Source organism: Bombina bombina, chromosome 3 (assembly GCF_027579735.1).
Source record: "Bombina bombina isolate aBomBom1 chromosome 3, aBomBom1.pri, whole genome shotgun sequence".
NCBI lineage: Eukaryota > Metazoa > Chordata > Amphibia > Anura > Bombinatoridae > Bombina > Bombina bombina.
Window position 1 is genome coordinate 496,073,462 of NC_069501.1, and position 14,279 is coordinate 496,087,740.

The 14,279-nt window shown below is 41.9% G+C and overlaps 1 protein-coding gene across 1 annotated transcript in view; it reads left to right on the forward strand.

Annotated features, from left to right (window-relative positions):
* The window catches only part of GRM4 (glutamate metabotropic receptor 4), a 489,205-nt gene that overhangs the window by 216,957 nt on the left and 257,969 nt on the right, over window positions 1–14,279 (forward strand). The window contains exon 2 of the mRNA XM_053706851.1: window positions 990–1,206. Within this exon, the coding sequence (XP_053562826.1) occupies window positions 990–1,206 (217 nt within the window). The remainder of the gene's footprint in view (window positions 1–989; window positions 1,207–14,279) is intronic.

Consider the following 14,279-nt stretch of genomic DNA (forward strand, 5'->3'; position numbering starts at 1 on the left):
TTGGCAGTATTCCAAAAGACTGTAGTTAGAAGTAATTGCAACACTCACCAGATCAGTATTTTCTATTTAAAAATAAATAAATAAAATAAAATCAATTTAGATTCATCCATTAAAATCCTACCTCCACAGTGGTTAGGTTGGGCTTTTCTAAAGTTGCTTTCTGATCTGAGTGGGAAATATGTGTCTGTATTCCAGTAAAGCTGTGATATTACTATGTCTATTCAGCACTAAAACAATGGATCCACATGTGAGCAAACCGCTCGCAGCCATGATACAGCTTTGTACAATAAGCTTTAGGAACTTCTATGGCGATAAGCTCTGAGATATCTGCAGTTTCCCTCAGTGACTCGCTTAAGTCAGCTCATTAATGCTCATTGCTCCTAACCCCTGCATGTTTCTTCTGGAACGTGAGTTATAAAATGTAGCCGGAAAATGCAATACAATTGCTGTCATGCAGCTTTACTGGCTAACAGATCTATAGACGCTTGTCCATCCTTTTCACATAAAGGGCTGCAATGATATGGACTTTATTTTTTCTTTTTCACTTAAAAAGCTAATGAACATATTTTAGAAATGTTTTTGTTAAAGGCAAAAATATGAACGTATCGATACAAAAATGTTATATTACAACCTTTAGCCTTATATTCCACAAAGCTACATTTAAATAGAGACTTAGAACAATATAGAAAGAGCACTCATATATTTAGCATGAAGTTAAATATTTTGTGCATTATAAATGGGGTAAAATATGCAAGCTCTGAGGCCAGATATAAAGCTGTTGTGGTTCCCAGCTCTTATGAAGGAAAATACTATGAGGTAGATTTACCAAGTAGCGGATGCTGCAATCTACCCCCGATATTGTCGGAAACAAGAGTTAAGAAGCAGCGATCGTAAGAATTTATATATAAATTTATAAAGAGACGCCGGTATTGCTAGCACTGACAGTACGTTTCATTTTCAGATCTTCTTTATCTCTTTTTCTCCCACAGATACCGCAGGTGAGTTATGCCTCCACAGCTCCAGACCTCAGCGATAACAGCCGCTACGATTTCTTCTCCCGTGTGGTCCCATCTGATACTTATCAAGCTCAAGCCATGGTGGATATAGTCAAGGCCTTAAAGTGGAATTATGTGTCCACTCTGGCGTCTGAGGGCAGCTACGGCGAGAGCGGAGTGGAGGCCTTTATTCAGAAATCCAGAGAGGATGGTGAGATAACCTCAGTGTTATATATTTATATATAACCTAAGTTTTATTTTCTAAATTGCTGGAGTAAATGTCTAGCACTAATTCCAATTGATGATTATTCTCTAAAACCTGCCTGCTTGTTTTATATTGTAAGTTAAAATATGAAACTCATCAGGTCTGATAACCTTTCTTAAAATAGTGTGATGTTTATGGGTTGTTGTTTTTTAAATTAAACAAAACAAATCATAGGTAATGCAAACCAAACATCTACACACTCATAGAGGGTCAGCAATTTACGCTAATCCACTAGTTCTTGTCTAGTAAAAAAGTTTCACTGAAGTAAGAAATTACACTTTTTTACTATAGTTAATATTTGGTGGACTAGTAATTTGATCCAAAAAAGTAAAATTCCTGGTTTTAACTTTCTCTTATTGGAAATTAAAAAAATGTAAGCTCTGTGCCCCACTCAGTTTAAAAAATGACTGCACTACCTTACCAAGTAGCTTTTTTTTATCAACAGAAGATTCTATTTTTGTCTCTGTTTTTCTTGTAGGGGGGTGGGGTGGGGTTGGCTAAGTTTAAGTTCCGAATTTCCAATAAGCAGAAATTTCCCTGTGTTTTTGGTGTTTAGTTAGAACATAAACTCTAGCACAAACTTTTACTTTTGACCAATATCATTTTCCTTAACCACTTGCAGCCAAATGGATAATGTTAAAAAAAACATAATTTATGCTTACCTGATAAATTTATTTCTCTTGTAGTGTATCCAGTCCACGGATCATCCATTACTTATGGAATATATTCTCCTTCCCAACAGGAAGCTGCAAGAGTCCACCCACAGCAAAGCTGCTATATAGCTCCTCCCCTAACTGCCATATTCAGTCATTCCACCGAAAACATGCAGAGAAAGGAAAAACCATAGGGTGCAGTGGTGACTGTAGTTCAAATGAAAAAACTACCTGCCTTAAAGTGACAGGGCGGGCCGTGGACTGGATACACTACAAGAGAAATAAATTTATCAGGTAAGCATAAATTATGTTTTCTCTTGTTAAGTGTATCCAGTCCACGGATCATCCATTACTTATGGAATACCAATACCAAAGCTAAAGTACACGGATGATGGGAGGGACAAGGCAGGTACTTAAACGGAAGTTACCACTGCCTGTAAAAAACCCTTTCTCCCAAAAATAGCCTCCGAAGAAGCAAGGTATCAAATTTGTTAAATTTGAAAAGTATGAAGCGCAGACCAAGACTCCGTCTTGTAAATCTGTTCAACAGAAGCCACATTTAAAAAAGGCCCAAGTGAAAACCACAGCTCTAGTAGAATGAGCTGTAATCCCTTCAGGAGGCTGCTGTCCAGCAGTCTCATAAGCTAAATGAATTATGCTTTTTAACCAAAAAGACAGAGAGGCTGCTGAAGTCTTTTGACCTCTCCTCTGTCCAGAATAGACAACAAACAAGGTGAACGTTTGATGAAAACTGTAGTAGCTTGTAAGTAAAACTTTAAAGCACAAACCACGTCCAATATTGTGTAATAGACGTTCCTTCTTTGAGGAAGGATTAGGATACAAGCATGGAACAACTATCTCTTGAGTGATGTACTTGTTAGATACCACCTTAGGAAAAAACCCAGGTTGGTACGCAGGACTACCTTATCCGTACGAAGGACCAGATAAGGAGAATCACATTGTAACACAGATAACTTGGAGACTCTACGAGTCGAGGAATTAGCTACCCAAAAGGAACTTTCCAAGATAAAGATTGATATCTATGGAACAAAAAAGGTTCAAACGGAACTTCTTGAAGAACCTTAAGAATCAGGTTTAAGCTCCATGGCGGAGCAACAGTTTTAAACACAGGCTTGGATCTAACCAAAGCCTGACCAAATGCCTGAACGTCTAGAATACCTGCCAGACGCTTGTGCAAAAAAATAGACAAAGTAAAAATCTGTCCCCTTTTAAGGAATTAGCTGACAACCCTTTTCTCAAAAACATCTTGGAGAAAAGATAATATCCTGGGAATCCAGACTTTACTCCATGAGTAACCCTTGGATTCATAACAATCAGATATTTACACCATATCTATGTTCAATTTTCCTAGAGACAGGCTTTCATGTCTGTATTAAGGTATCAATGACTGACTCGGAGAAGCCATGCTTTGATAACATCAAGCGTTCAGTCTCCAGGCAGTCCATCTCAGATTGATTCTATTTAGATGGTTGAAAGGACCCTGAGGTAGAGGGACCTGTCTCAGAAGCAGAGACCGTGATGGAAAGGATGACATGTCCACCAGATCTGCATACCAGGTCCTGCGTGGCTACGCAGGCGCTGTCAAAAACACCAAAGCCCTCTCCTGCTTGGTCTTGACCTCCGGAGGAAATCCCACTCCCCCGGAAGAAAAGTCTGACAACTTAGAAAATCCACCTCCCAGTTCTCAACACCTGGGATATGGATAGCTGATAGACAAGAGTGAGTCTCTGTCCAGTGAATTATTGTAAGACTTCTAACATCGCTAGGGAACTTCTGTTCCCCCTTGATGGCTCATGTAAGCCACAGTCGTGTATATTGTCCGACTGAGTATGATGTACCTCAGAGTTGCTAACTGAGGCCAAGTCTGAAGAGCATGGAATATCACTCCCAGTTCCAGAATATTTATTAGAAGGAGGGTCTCCTCCTAAGTCCACTATCCCTGAGCCTTCAGGGAGTTCCAGACTGCATCCCAACCTAAAAGGCTGGCATCTATTGTAACAATTGTCCCATCTGACCTGCGGAAGGTCATACCCTTGGACAGATGGACCCGACATAGTCACCAGAGAAGAGAATCTCTGGTCTCTTGGTCCAGGTTTAACAGGGGGACAAATCTGTGTAATCCCCGTTCCTCTGACTGAGCATGCATAGTTGCAGCGGTCTGAAATGTAGACGTGCAAACGGTACTATGTCCCTTGCCGCTACCATTAAGCCGATTTCATTCATGTACTGAGCCACCGAAGGGCGCGGATGGGATGAAAAAACACGGCAGAAATTTAGAAACTTTGACAACCTGGACTCCGTCAGGTAAATTTTCATTTCTACAGAATCTATCAGAGTCCCTAGGAGGGAAACCCTTGAGATTGGGGATAGAGAACTCTTTCCTTGTTCACTTTCCACCCATGTGATCTCAGAAATGCCAGTACTACGTCCGTATGAGACTGGGCAATTTGGATGTTTGACGCCTGTATCAGGATGTCGTCTAAATAAGGGGCCACTTCTATGCCCCGCGGTCTAAGGACCGCCAAAGCGACCCCAGAACCTCCATAAAGATTCTTGGGGCTGTAGATATCCCAAAGGAAAGAGCTACAAACTGGTAATGCCTGTCTAGAAAGGCAAACCTGAAAAACGATGGTGATCTTTATGCATCACAATGTGAGGATAAGCATCCTTCAAATCCATTGTAGTCCTCTATTGACTCTCCTGGATCATAGTTAAGATGGTACGAATAGTTTCCATCTTAAATGACGGAATTCTGAGGAATTTGTTTAAGATCTTTAGATCCAAAATAGGTCTGAAGGTTCCCTCTCCTTGGGAACCACAAACAGATTTGAGTAAAAACTCTGTCCCTGTTCCTCTCTGAGGAAGGGCATGACCTTTTCCTCCAGTGATATAAGCAATAATCTCCTTCAAACCAGGCCCGAATAGGGTCTGCCCCTTGAAGGGAAGTTAAGTAGCTTATTTATTAAAGTCACGACAGCTGACCATGATATAAGCCATAGCGCTCTGCGCGCCAGTATAGTAAAAAACAGAATTATTGGCCGTTAGTCTAGTCAAATGAACAAGGCATCAGAAAACAAAGGAATTGGCTAGCATAAGCTTGTCAAATATATTCATCCAATGGAGTCGCTTAACTGTAAAGACTCATCAAGAGACTCAACCCAGAACGCCGCAGCAGCAGTGACAGAAGCAATGTATGCAAGGGGCTGCAGGATAAAACCCTGTTGAATAAACATTTTTTATCCATTGGATCTAAAAAGCACAACTGTCCTCGTCAGAGGTAGTGGTACGCTTAGCTAGAGTAGAAACTCTTCTCTCCACCTTAGGAACTGTCTGCCAGAAGTCCTGTGTGGTGGTAACTATTAGAAAACATTCTTCTAAAAAATAGGAGGGGAAGAGAACGGCACACCTGGTCTATCCCATTCCTTATTAAATTTTTTTTAGTAAACCTCTTTAGGTATTGGAAAAACATCAGTACACACCGGCACTGCATATTATTTATCCAGTCTACACAATTTCTCTGGCCCTGCGATTGTACACATTCATTCAGAGCAGCCAAAGCCTCCCTGAGCAACAAGTGGAGGTTCTCAAGCATAAATTTTAAATGTAGAAATATCAGAATCAGGTGAAATCATCTTCCCTGAGTAAAAAAAAAAATAAAAAAAAATCACCCACAGACTAAGCATATTGTGAGGTAGTATCATACATGGTTCTTAAAGCGTCTGTATGCTCTGTATCTACCCCAGAGCTAACTGCTTTCCTTTAATTTCAGGTAGTCTGACTAATACTGCTGCCAGAATATTATTCACCACCTTTGCCATGTCTTGTAAAATAAACGCTATGGGCGCCCTTGATGTACTTGGCGCCATTTGAGCGTGAGTCCCTGAAGCGGGAGTCGAAGGGTCTGACACGTGGGGAGAGTTAGTCGGCATAACTTTCCCCTCGACAGAATCCCCTGGTAAAAGAAACGCTATGGGTGCCCTTGATGTACTTGGCGCCATTTGAGCGTGAGTCCCTAAAGCGGGAGTCAAAAGGTCTGACACGTGGGGAGAGTTAGTCGGCATAACTACCCCCACGACAGAATCCTCTGGTGATAATGTTTTTAAAGACAAAAAATGATCTTTATTGTTTAACATGAAATCAGTACATCTGGTACACATTCTAAGATGGGGTTCCACCATGGCTTTAAAACATAATGAACACAGAGCTTCCTCTATGTTAGACATGTTAGAACAGACTAATAATGAGACTAGTAAGCTTGGAAAACACTTTAAATCAAGTTAACAAGCAAATATATAAAACGTTACTGTGCCTTTAAGAGAAACAAATTTTGTCAAAATTTGAAAAACAGTGAAAAAAAGGCAGTAAAACAAACGAAATTTTACAGTACATGTAATAAGGTAACAGAGCATTGCACCCACTTGCAAATGGATGATTAACCCCTTAATGCAAAAAACAGATAAAAAAAAAAACCACATAGACGTTTTTAAAAACAGACACAACAAACTGCCACAGCCAACAGTGGAAAGCTTCAGTTAACTGTTTCTATGCAAAATTTAAGCCAGCCATGTGGAAAAAACTTAGGCCCCAATAAGTTTTATCACCAAACATATGTTAAAAAACGATTAAACATGCCAGCAAACGTTTTAAAACACATTTTTACAAGAGTATGTATCTCTATTAATAAGCCTGATACCAGTCGCTTTTACTGCATTTAAGGCTATACCAACATTACAGTGTTATCACCAATGTACGTTAAAAAACGATTAAACATGCCAGCAAACGTTTTAAAACACATTTTTATAAGAGTATGTATCTCTATTAATAAGCCTGATACCAGTCGCTATCGCTGCATTTAAGGCTTTACTTACATTACTTCGGTATCAGCAGTATTTTCTTAGTCAATTCCATTCCTAGAAAAATATTTTACTGCACATACCTTATCTGCAGGAAAACCTGCACGCCATTCCCCCTCTGAAGTACCTCACTCCTCAGAATGTGTGAGAACAGCAAATGGATCTTAGTTACGTCTGCTAAGATCATAGAAAAACGCAGGCAGATTCTTCTTCCAAATACTGCCTGAGATAAACAGCACACTCCGGTGCCATTTAAAAATAACAAACTTTTGATTGAAGAATAAACTAAGTAGAAAGCACCACAGACTCTCACGACCTCCTATCTATGTTGAGGCTTGCAAGAGAATGACTGAATATGGCAGTTAGGGGAGGAGCTATATAGCAGCTTTGCTGTGGGTGGACTCTTGCAGCTTCCTGTTGGGAAGGAGAATATATTCCATAAGTAATGGATGATCCGTGGACTGGATACACTTAACAAGAGAAAGTAGTATTTATAGGCCACATGAACTACAAGTTAGTCTTTGCAATGTTTAGTCATTACGTATGAAAGCTAACAAATGTTAATTTACAAAAAAAAATGCCTTGGACTTGTTTTAAAGCTGTGCATTTCAATAAAAGAATAAGGTGCTCTATCTCCTGAGCTATCTGGATCATTGATAAGTACTTTAGTAGTTTTTCATTTCCTCATAACATTGCATTGAGAAATAGATGGGTAGGTCATCATACACATTGGTGTTTACAAAACATTCACCTAGATTTAGAGTTTGGCGTTAGCCGTCAAAAGCAGCGTTAAGGGGTCCTAACGCTGCTTTTTACCGCCCGCTGGTATTTAGAGTCAGCCAGGAAAGGGTCTAATGCTCACTTCCTCACCGCGACTCCAGGCTACCGCAGATCCCCTTACGCCAATTGCATATCCTATCTATAGAATGCCAATCGTATTGAACTCGCATTCTATTGGCTGATCGGAACTTAGTGTTTGTTTGTTTTTGTATTATAGAATAGTTTATTTTATTGTATTTTAATTTAGCTAATTGTAGGTAATTTATTTAATTAATTTAATGATAGTGTAGTATTAGGTGTATTTGTAACTTAGGTTAGGATTTATTTTACAGGTAATGTTGTACTTATTTTAACTAGGAAGCTATTAAATAGGTATTAACTATTTAATAGCTATTGTACCTAGTTAAAATAAATACAAAGTTGCCTGTAAAATAAATATAAATCCTAAAATAGCTACAATGTAATTTGATAGGTAAGTATTTAGTTTTAAATAGGATTAATTTAGTTAATTTTAGGAATATTATTTCGTTTCATTTAAATTATATTTATGTTAGGGGAGTGTTAGAGTTAGGTTTAGGGGTTAATAACTTTATTATAGTAGCGGCGACGGTGCGGGCAGGAGATTAGGGGTTAATAATTGTAGGTAGGTGGTGGCGATGTTAGGGAGGGCAGATTAGGGGTTAATACTATTTATTATAGTGTTTGCGAGGCGGGAGTGCAGCGGTTTAGGGGTTAATACATTTATTTTAGTGGCGGCGAGGTCCGGTTGGCAGATTAGGGGTTAATAAATATAATATAGGGGTCGGCGGTGTTAGGGGCAGCAGATTAGGGGTTCATAGGGATAATGTAGGTTGCGGCGGTGTCCGGAGCGGCAGATTAGGGGTTAATAATATAATGCAGGTGTCAGCGATAGCGGGGGCGGCAGATTAGGAGTTAATAAGTGTAAGGTTAGGGGTGTTTAGACTCGGGGTTCATGTTAGGGTGTTAAGTGTAGACTTAGAGAGTGTTTCCCCATAGGAAACAATGGGGCTGCGTTAGGAGCTGAACGCTGCTTTTTTGCAGGTGTTAGGTTTTTTTTCAGCCCAAACTGCCCCATTGTTTCCTATGGGGATATCATGCACAAGCACGTTTTTGCAGCTTACCGCTACCGTAAGCAATGCTGGTATTGAGGGTTGAAGTGGAGCTAAATTATGCTCAACGCTCCCTTTTCTGAGCCTAACGCAGCCCCTCAGACAACTCTAAATACCAGCGTTGTCTTAAGGGTGCGATGGGAAAAAAAGCAGTGTTAGCTACGCAGGTTTTTACCGACAAAACTCTAAATCTAGGCGTTAGTGTTTACTATCCCTTTAATTAAACTCCTTTAGCCTCAATCTCCTACAGAATTCTTCCATGTCTGAGTATAGTTGGATGTGATCCAGCTGTGTACTTGGACAGAATGTTAACAGTGACTGCCTGTGCATTATGTGTACACGTTATATACATACAGTATATGTTAGCATGCAATTACCTGTTGTAGGGTTATCCAGCACTTACCCTGCCAGTGTGTTCCCTCACCCCCAGTATTTTTCAGCATCAGATCTACTATTTACGATCCTATCAATACGATACAAATTCTCTCAGCTATCACTCCAACCCCTTGTCTTGTTCCCATAGCCCCCCTTTTTTACAAGATGTCTATGAACAGGTTCTATCATATTAATCAGTATTGCTTCCTGATGAAGAGAGTAATCTCTTGAAAGCTTGTCTTTTCTTCTTAAACGGGAAGAGTCCACAGCTGCATGCATTACTTTTGGGAATTCAGAACCTGGCCACCAGGAGGAGGTAAAGACACCCCAGCCAAAGGCCTTAAATAGCTCCCCCACTTCCCTCATCCCCCAGTCATTCTTTGCCTTTCGTCACAGGAGGTTGGCAGAGAAGTGTCAGAAGTTCGAGATAGTCTCTTATGGAGGGTAGTACTCTTCGAAATGGGACTGGAGTTTTAAGTAATCCTGTCAGCCTCTCAGTGAGAGCATGGATGAAGATTAGAGTCCGGAGATGCAGGGAGAGTATTTCTCTCTGCTGATTTGCAGTAATACTTTAGGCTCATGGCTTTTCGGAACATTTCGGCCTTCTCATCAATTGGCGCGATCTTTAGATTTGCGTGCTCTTTTTATGACTTGCACGGTGCACCTCATGACCGGGTGCAGTTACGTTGTTTTTCACTTCCGTATGCTGACTGTGTGGCAACAGTGAGAGTCTACTCGTTGGTGTCTGGTTCACAGGAGGTGGTGAGTGCCCCAGCCATTGGGGGGTGTACAAAAGGTGCCTGTTAGTGTTTGTATTTTTTGTTATCCCAAGATGGAGGATTCAGATTTTTTTAGACACTGATGTCTCCGATGCGGAGAATGCATCTTGTGAGGAATATGAAATGGCCCGGGTTATCCATGCCCATCAGTTATGTTCTGATTGCCGTTCCAGAGTACTTTCTTCTCCCGATTCAGGGTCCTCAGAGTGTGTTGAGCCATCCGCCCCCGAGGATTCTTGGTCCTGTGAGGCGTGGGTCCCAGAACATTCCTTTGCTACGCAGGCAGGTGTCCCTATGGCCTTTACTCCTTCTCCGGAAGGTGGCTTGTTTCCTCCAGAGGTTACGGCACGGTTCCGCATGGCCATATCTATGGCGCTGGCTCATTTGTATCTCCCAAGTGAAATATTTTTAAGATACTGTCTGTGTTCTGTCAACCAGGGCCAGTCGGGCGTGGAATTGCCCGATCCAGTTCGGTCTCCTGGGGAAGCGTGGGCCTCTGAGGCTTCAGGGACCCCACCCTTGGGAACGGAGTCATTTTTCGATCTGGCGAGGGATAATTATGCCTTCCGTCATAGGTTGGCACGTCGTCGTGTCCTACTAAGGCATGTTTTGGCGTTGCTAGAGGATCCCAGTCCTAGTGGGCTGAGGAATCAGAGGCCTTAGATACCTGATGGCAAACTGGGTTAGACGCTTGGGGATGAAGTAATCTCCTTGACGTCTCCATTTCTTCTTTCTTTTAGGTATCAGTTCCAGTTCTGAGCTTGGGTGAAGGGGGCCTCTGATCGGCTGGTCCGGTTGGCGTACCTTTTATCCTTGGGCGTTCACCCTAGGGTGCTGCCTTACTTTTAATTTTTGATCCGGATAGGATGTATTTGATTTGTTTGTATAAGCTCACGCAGGGGCGAAACTACAGGGGGTGCAGAGGTCGCAGGTGCGACTGGGCCCCGGAGGGTGGGGGCCCAGCTTAAAAAATATATATATATTTTTTTTTTATAATTTTTTTTTTTTTTATAAAAAACGTTAACCTACTACTGCCTGCACTGATATCATGTGAGTGTGACATGACTACAGGTGTTAGTGTTTCTGTTTTACCCATTGGTGTTTATGTGTGTGTGTGTGTGTATGTATGTGACTGTGTGTGTATTTATGCATGTAGTATGTGTGTTTGTGTATTTTTGTGGAACCAGCAAATTACAGACCTTGTTACTACAGCATGGGGGGGCAGCGGGTAAACAGTGTCACTATACAGTACCACTATGTACAGAATGGGGGGGCTGGACCATGTCACTGACTACTGTGGTCACTTTATAAAGTACTGGGCGGGTAGGGTCAGGCCAGCCATCTCACCGGCAGATTACAGACTGTGTCACTAACTTACTATATACAGTACTGGGGGGTTAAATAGTGTCACTATATATATACAGTAATAGGGGGTCAGACCATCTCACAGACTGTGGGCACAGGGTACCTCCTTTTGCAGACATGTAATCTGATTCACATTTGTTTCTGTGTTAAATGTAAATATATATATATATATATATATATATATATATATATATATATATGTATTAAATTCACCTTTTTTTGGAGAGGGGAGAGGTGGTGGGGCTTCTTAGATTCTTGCACCTGGGCCCTGTGGTTTCTAGTTACGCCTCTGAGCTCACGTCTGATATAACTTCCGTTTTGGGAACATTCTTTCTCCTGAACTGATACTTGTGATTTTGTGGTCGCATGGGTACTTCCTCAGAAGTTGCGCACTTTGGTTAAGACCGAGGTTATAGTTCATTTTATCGAACCTTCGGGTCGATTTTTCTTGGACCTTAGACAGTTCTGGAGTGTTCCCGTGCCAGGCAGGTACTGGTCGGACACTGTCTGCTGTTTTCTTGGGTTCATGTCACCCTCGTGGTGCTGATTATCCTGTCGGATTTAAAAAAAAAAGTATTTTATGGCCTAGTGTTATGGACTCTACGACGTATGGAGCGTGGGGCGTAGATCCAACGCTTCTGGTAGGAAGGTTGTGAGCTCTGATATAAGTTGGTTCTTCCTGGCACTATTACTTGAGATGCGTCACCGACTTTTTCAGATGTCATTGTGGTTCCTAGGGTCCCTGGGGACTCTGAACTTTAAGTTTCCATTCCTTTGGAGTCTGGAGATGTAATTGACTTCCGGAGGTCTAGTATCTGGTGGACGATTTGTGTCTTCTCTTGTGGTATCTCCGGATGAAGACTCTGTGAACTAGTCACATTCTTTTTGCGGTGGCGATGTTTCCTTCCCTCCCGTCTTGGGTTGGGTCGTGTTGTTTGTTCTGGAAGTGTGGGCATGTCCTTCTTCCTTTTCTCAGTGTTTTGTTTGCTCTAGCACGTAGAGTTCAGGGGCCTCCCTGCCTCTCTACCAGGAACTGCAAGGCTCCTGTTGTTATGCCATTTCAAGGATGTCGGGAGACCGATCCTGCAAGTATCTCTGGAGACTGTCGTCTTCTCAAGATAAGAATTGCCCCTTGTCATCCCATGGTCTTTAGACTTTCGGATGCTGGCCGTTGATCTTATTGCAGATTTAGCTCTTCGGGCTTAAGCAGTTACAGTCTTTTCGCCTGTCTGGGGTCAGGAATTTGACCATTTATCTTCTCCAATGTGTGGGTCAGGTCATTATGCCTGTCTACATGGATTACCTTGCGATCCAGGGGTACTGGTTGCCCATTTCCTAAGCCGATTGGGAGTCTTTTTACAGACTCTTGGGTTTGTGGATGTTGCTTGGTTCTTTACATCTAAGGACTTTAGATTGCGAAAGGTACTGTCCAGGGGCGCTCCTAACCACAGGAGATGACTTCTGGGCTCCTCAGGAACTTTAAATCTTCAGATCAGTTCTGTTTTCGAGGACTCCGGTTTAGGACCATGCCCAGAGGCAGAACTTTTCTTCACTTTCTGCGATGAGATTTTTTTAGTGAAAATTTTTCTGCAGGTAATTTTTTTAATAAAATTCAATTTTAAATTAGACAGCTACACTAATGCACCAGTTCAATTGCAATGTGTTGGTTAACTGAAGAATAAAGCAATTTTTAATGTTTTATAATATAGTGCAGTAGTTGAAAATTGCATTGCAAATTAGCAGCATACAAAAAAAAACACATTTTAAAATGTCACTTTAAAAAATCTGTTTCCTTTTCTCTTGGTCTAACATAGAAATGTAGTAATAAGAAGATGCAGTGCTCTTACATTCAGAATAAACAGCTTTGCAGACTGGGAAAGGCTAAGGGGCGGATTTGAAAAAAATCTCTGAGAGCAAGTCAACAAGCAATGCGCTGCTGCTTTGCAGCGCTACTGCATTGTTGACTGTTCACTTCAAACAGCACTTTGCCCTGGATGCACTGTGTTAAGGAAATGTATATAGTGTAGCCAGAGCACAGCTCTGTTTGAAGAGAACTGTCTAATGTGGAGCAGCACTACAAAGTTCAAGCGCTAACAGTTCCTGTATGTGTCCTGTTCTTTCTGCAGACATGCTGCATTTTCTGCGATGACATCTCAGATCACTGTATGTTCTGCCTTGGGGGGACCATGTCTCTTGTCTGGAACAGGTATGGACAGTCCTGCTTAACGTTAGGGTTTGGTTCTCCCGGGTGTCCCTATGGAGGGGATGGGGGTTTCTGACTCTCATGGGAGATTAATATCAGCCTGATGCTTCAGTTTGAGGTTTCTGACTGATCCCTACTTGCCTGCTTGGGCATTTGATGCTTCCTGGAAGACTCCAGTTGCTGTACCAACTGGACTGACAATATTGGGGTTTTGCCTCTATTGGTAGGGTGGTTACCATTGCTTAATCCTTTTTTTCTCACCTAGGGTGGGGAAGGGGTTCTTACGTTTTCTCCTTGATTTGTAGGTACCTCAGTATCTGTGAAGGGCCCGTGGGTTCTTGTTTTTCTCGCCTCGTAGGGTTTTTCCCTCTCTTGCGTTCTCAAGAACTGGCTGTGGCTCAACACACAAGCAAACAGTGTAGAAAGCACAGAGCCACAGGTTCAAATACCCACACAGCTCTTTCTAGCAAAATGCCTCCCAGACCTTTAAAGTTGAATTATGGTATCAGAATGCTGTGGGTCAGAGTGCTTTCTTCCCTTGAGGTGTGTTCCTCTTATGGAAGGCTGCAGTGTAGGGGTCCTTGGACCTGAGCATGAGGTTCCTGTCATGATTCAGGGTAGCATGCCAATTTTTTAGTAGCGGTCAGAGTTTTACTCTGGCGTTTTGATTCCTCGTAGATCCATCCTTTTTTCTTCCTAAGGTCTGAGACTCTTGTCATCGGTATTTTACCAGCCTTGGGCTGGGACCATTATCCTAGAAGGAAGGCCGGGATTAGTCTGCTTTTGCAGTATGGGCTGTTTACTTGTATTGCATCTGTCCTCCCCTTTGATGGGGGGAGTCTTAGTGCCCATCTCTGGTC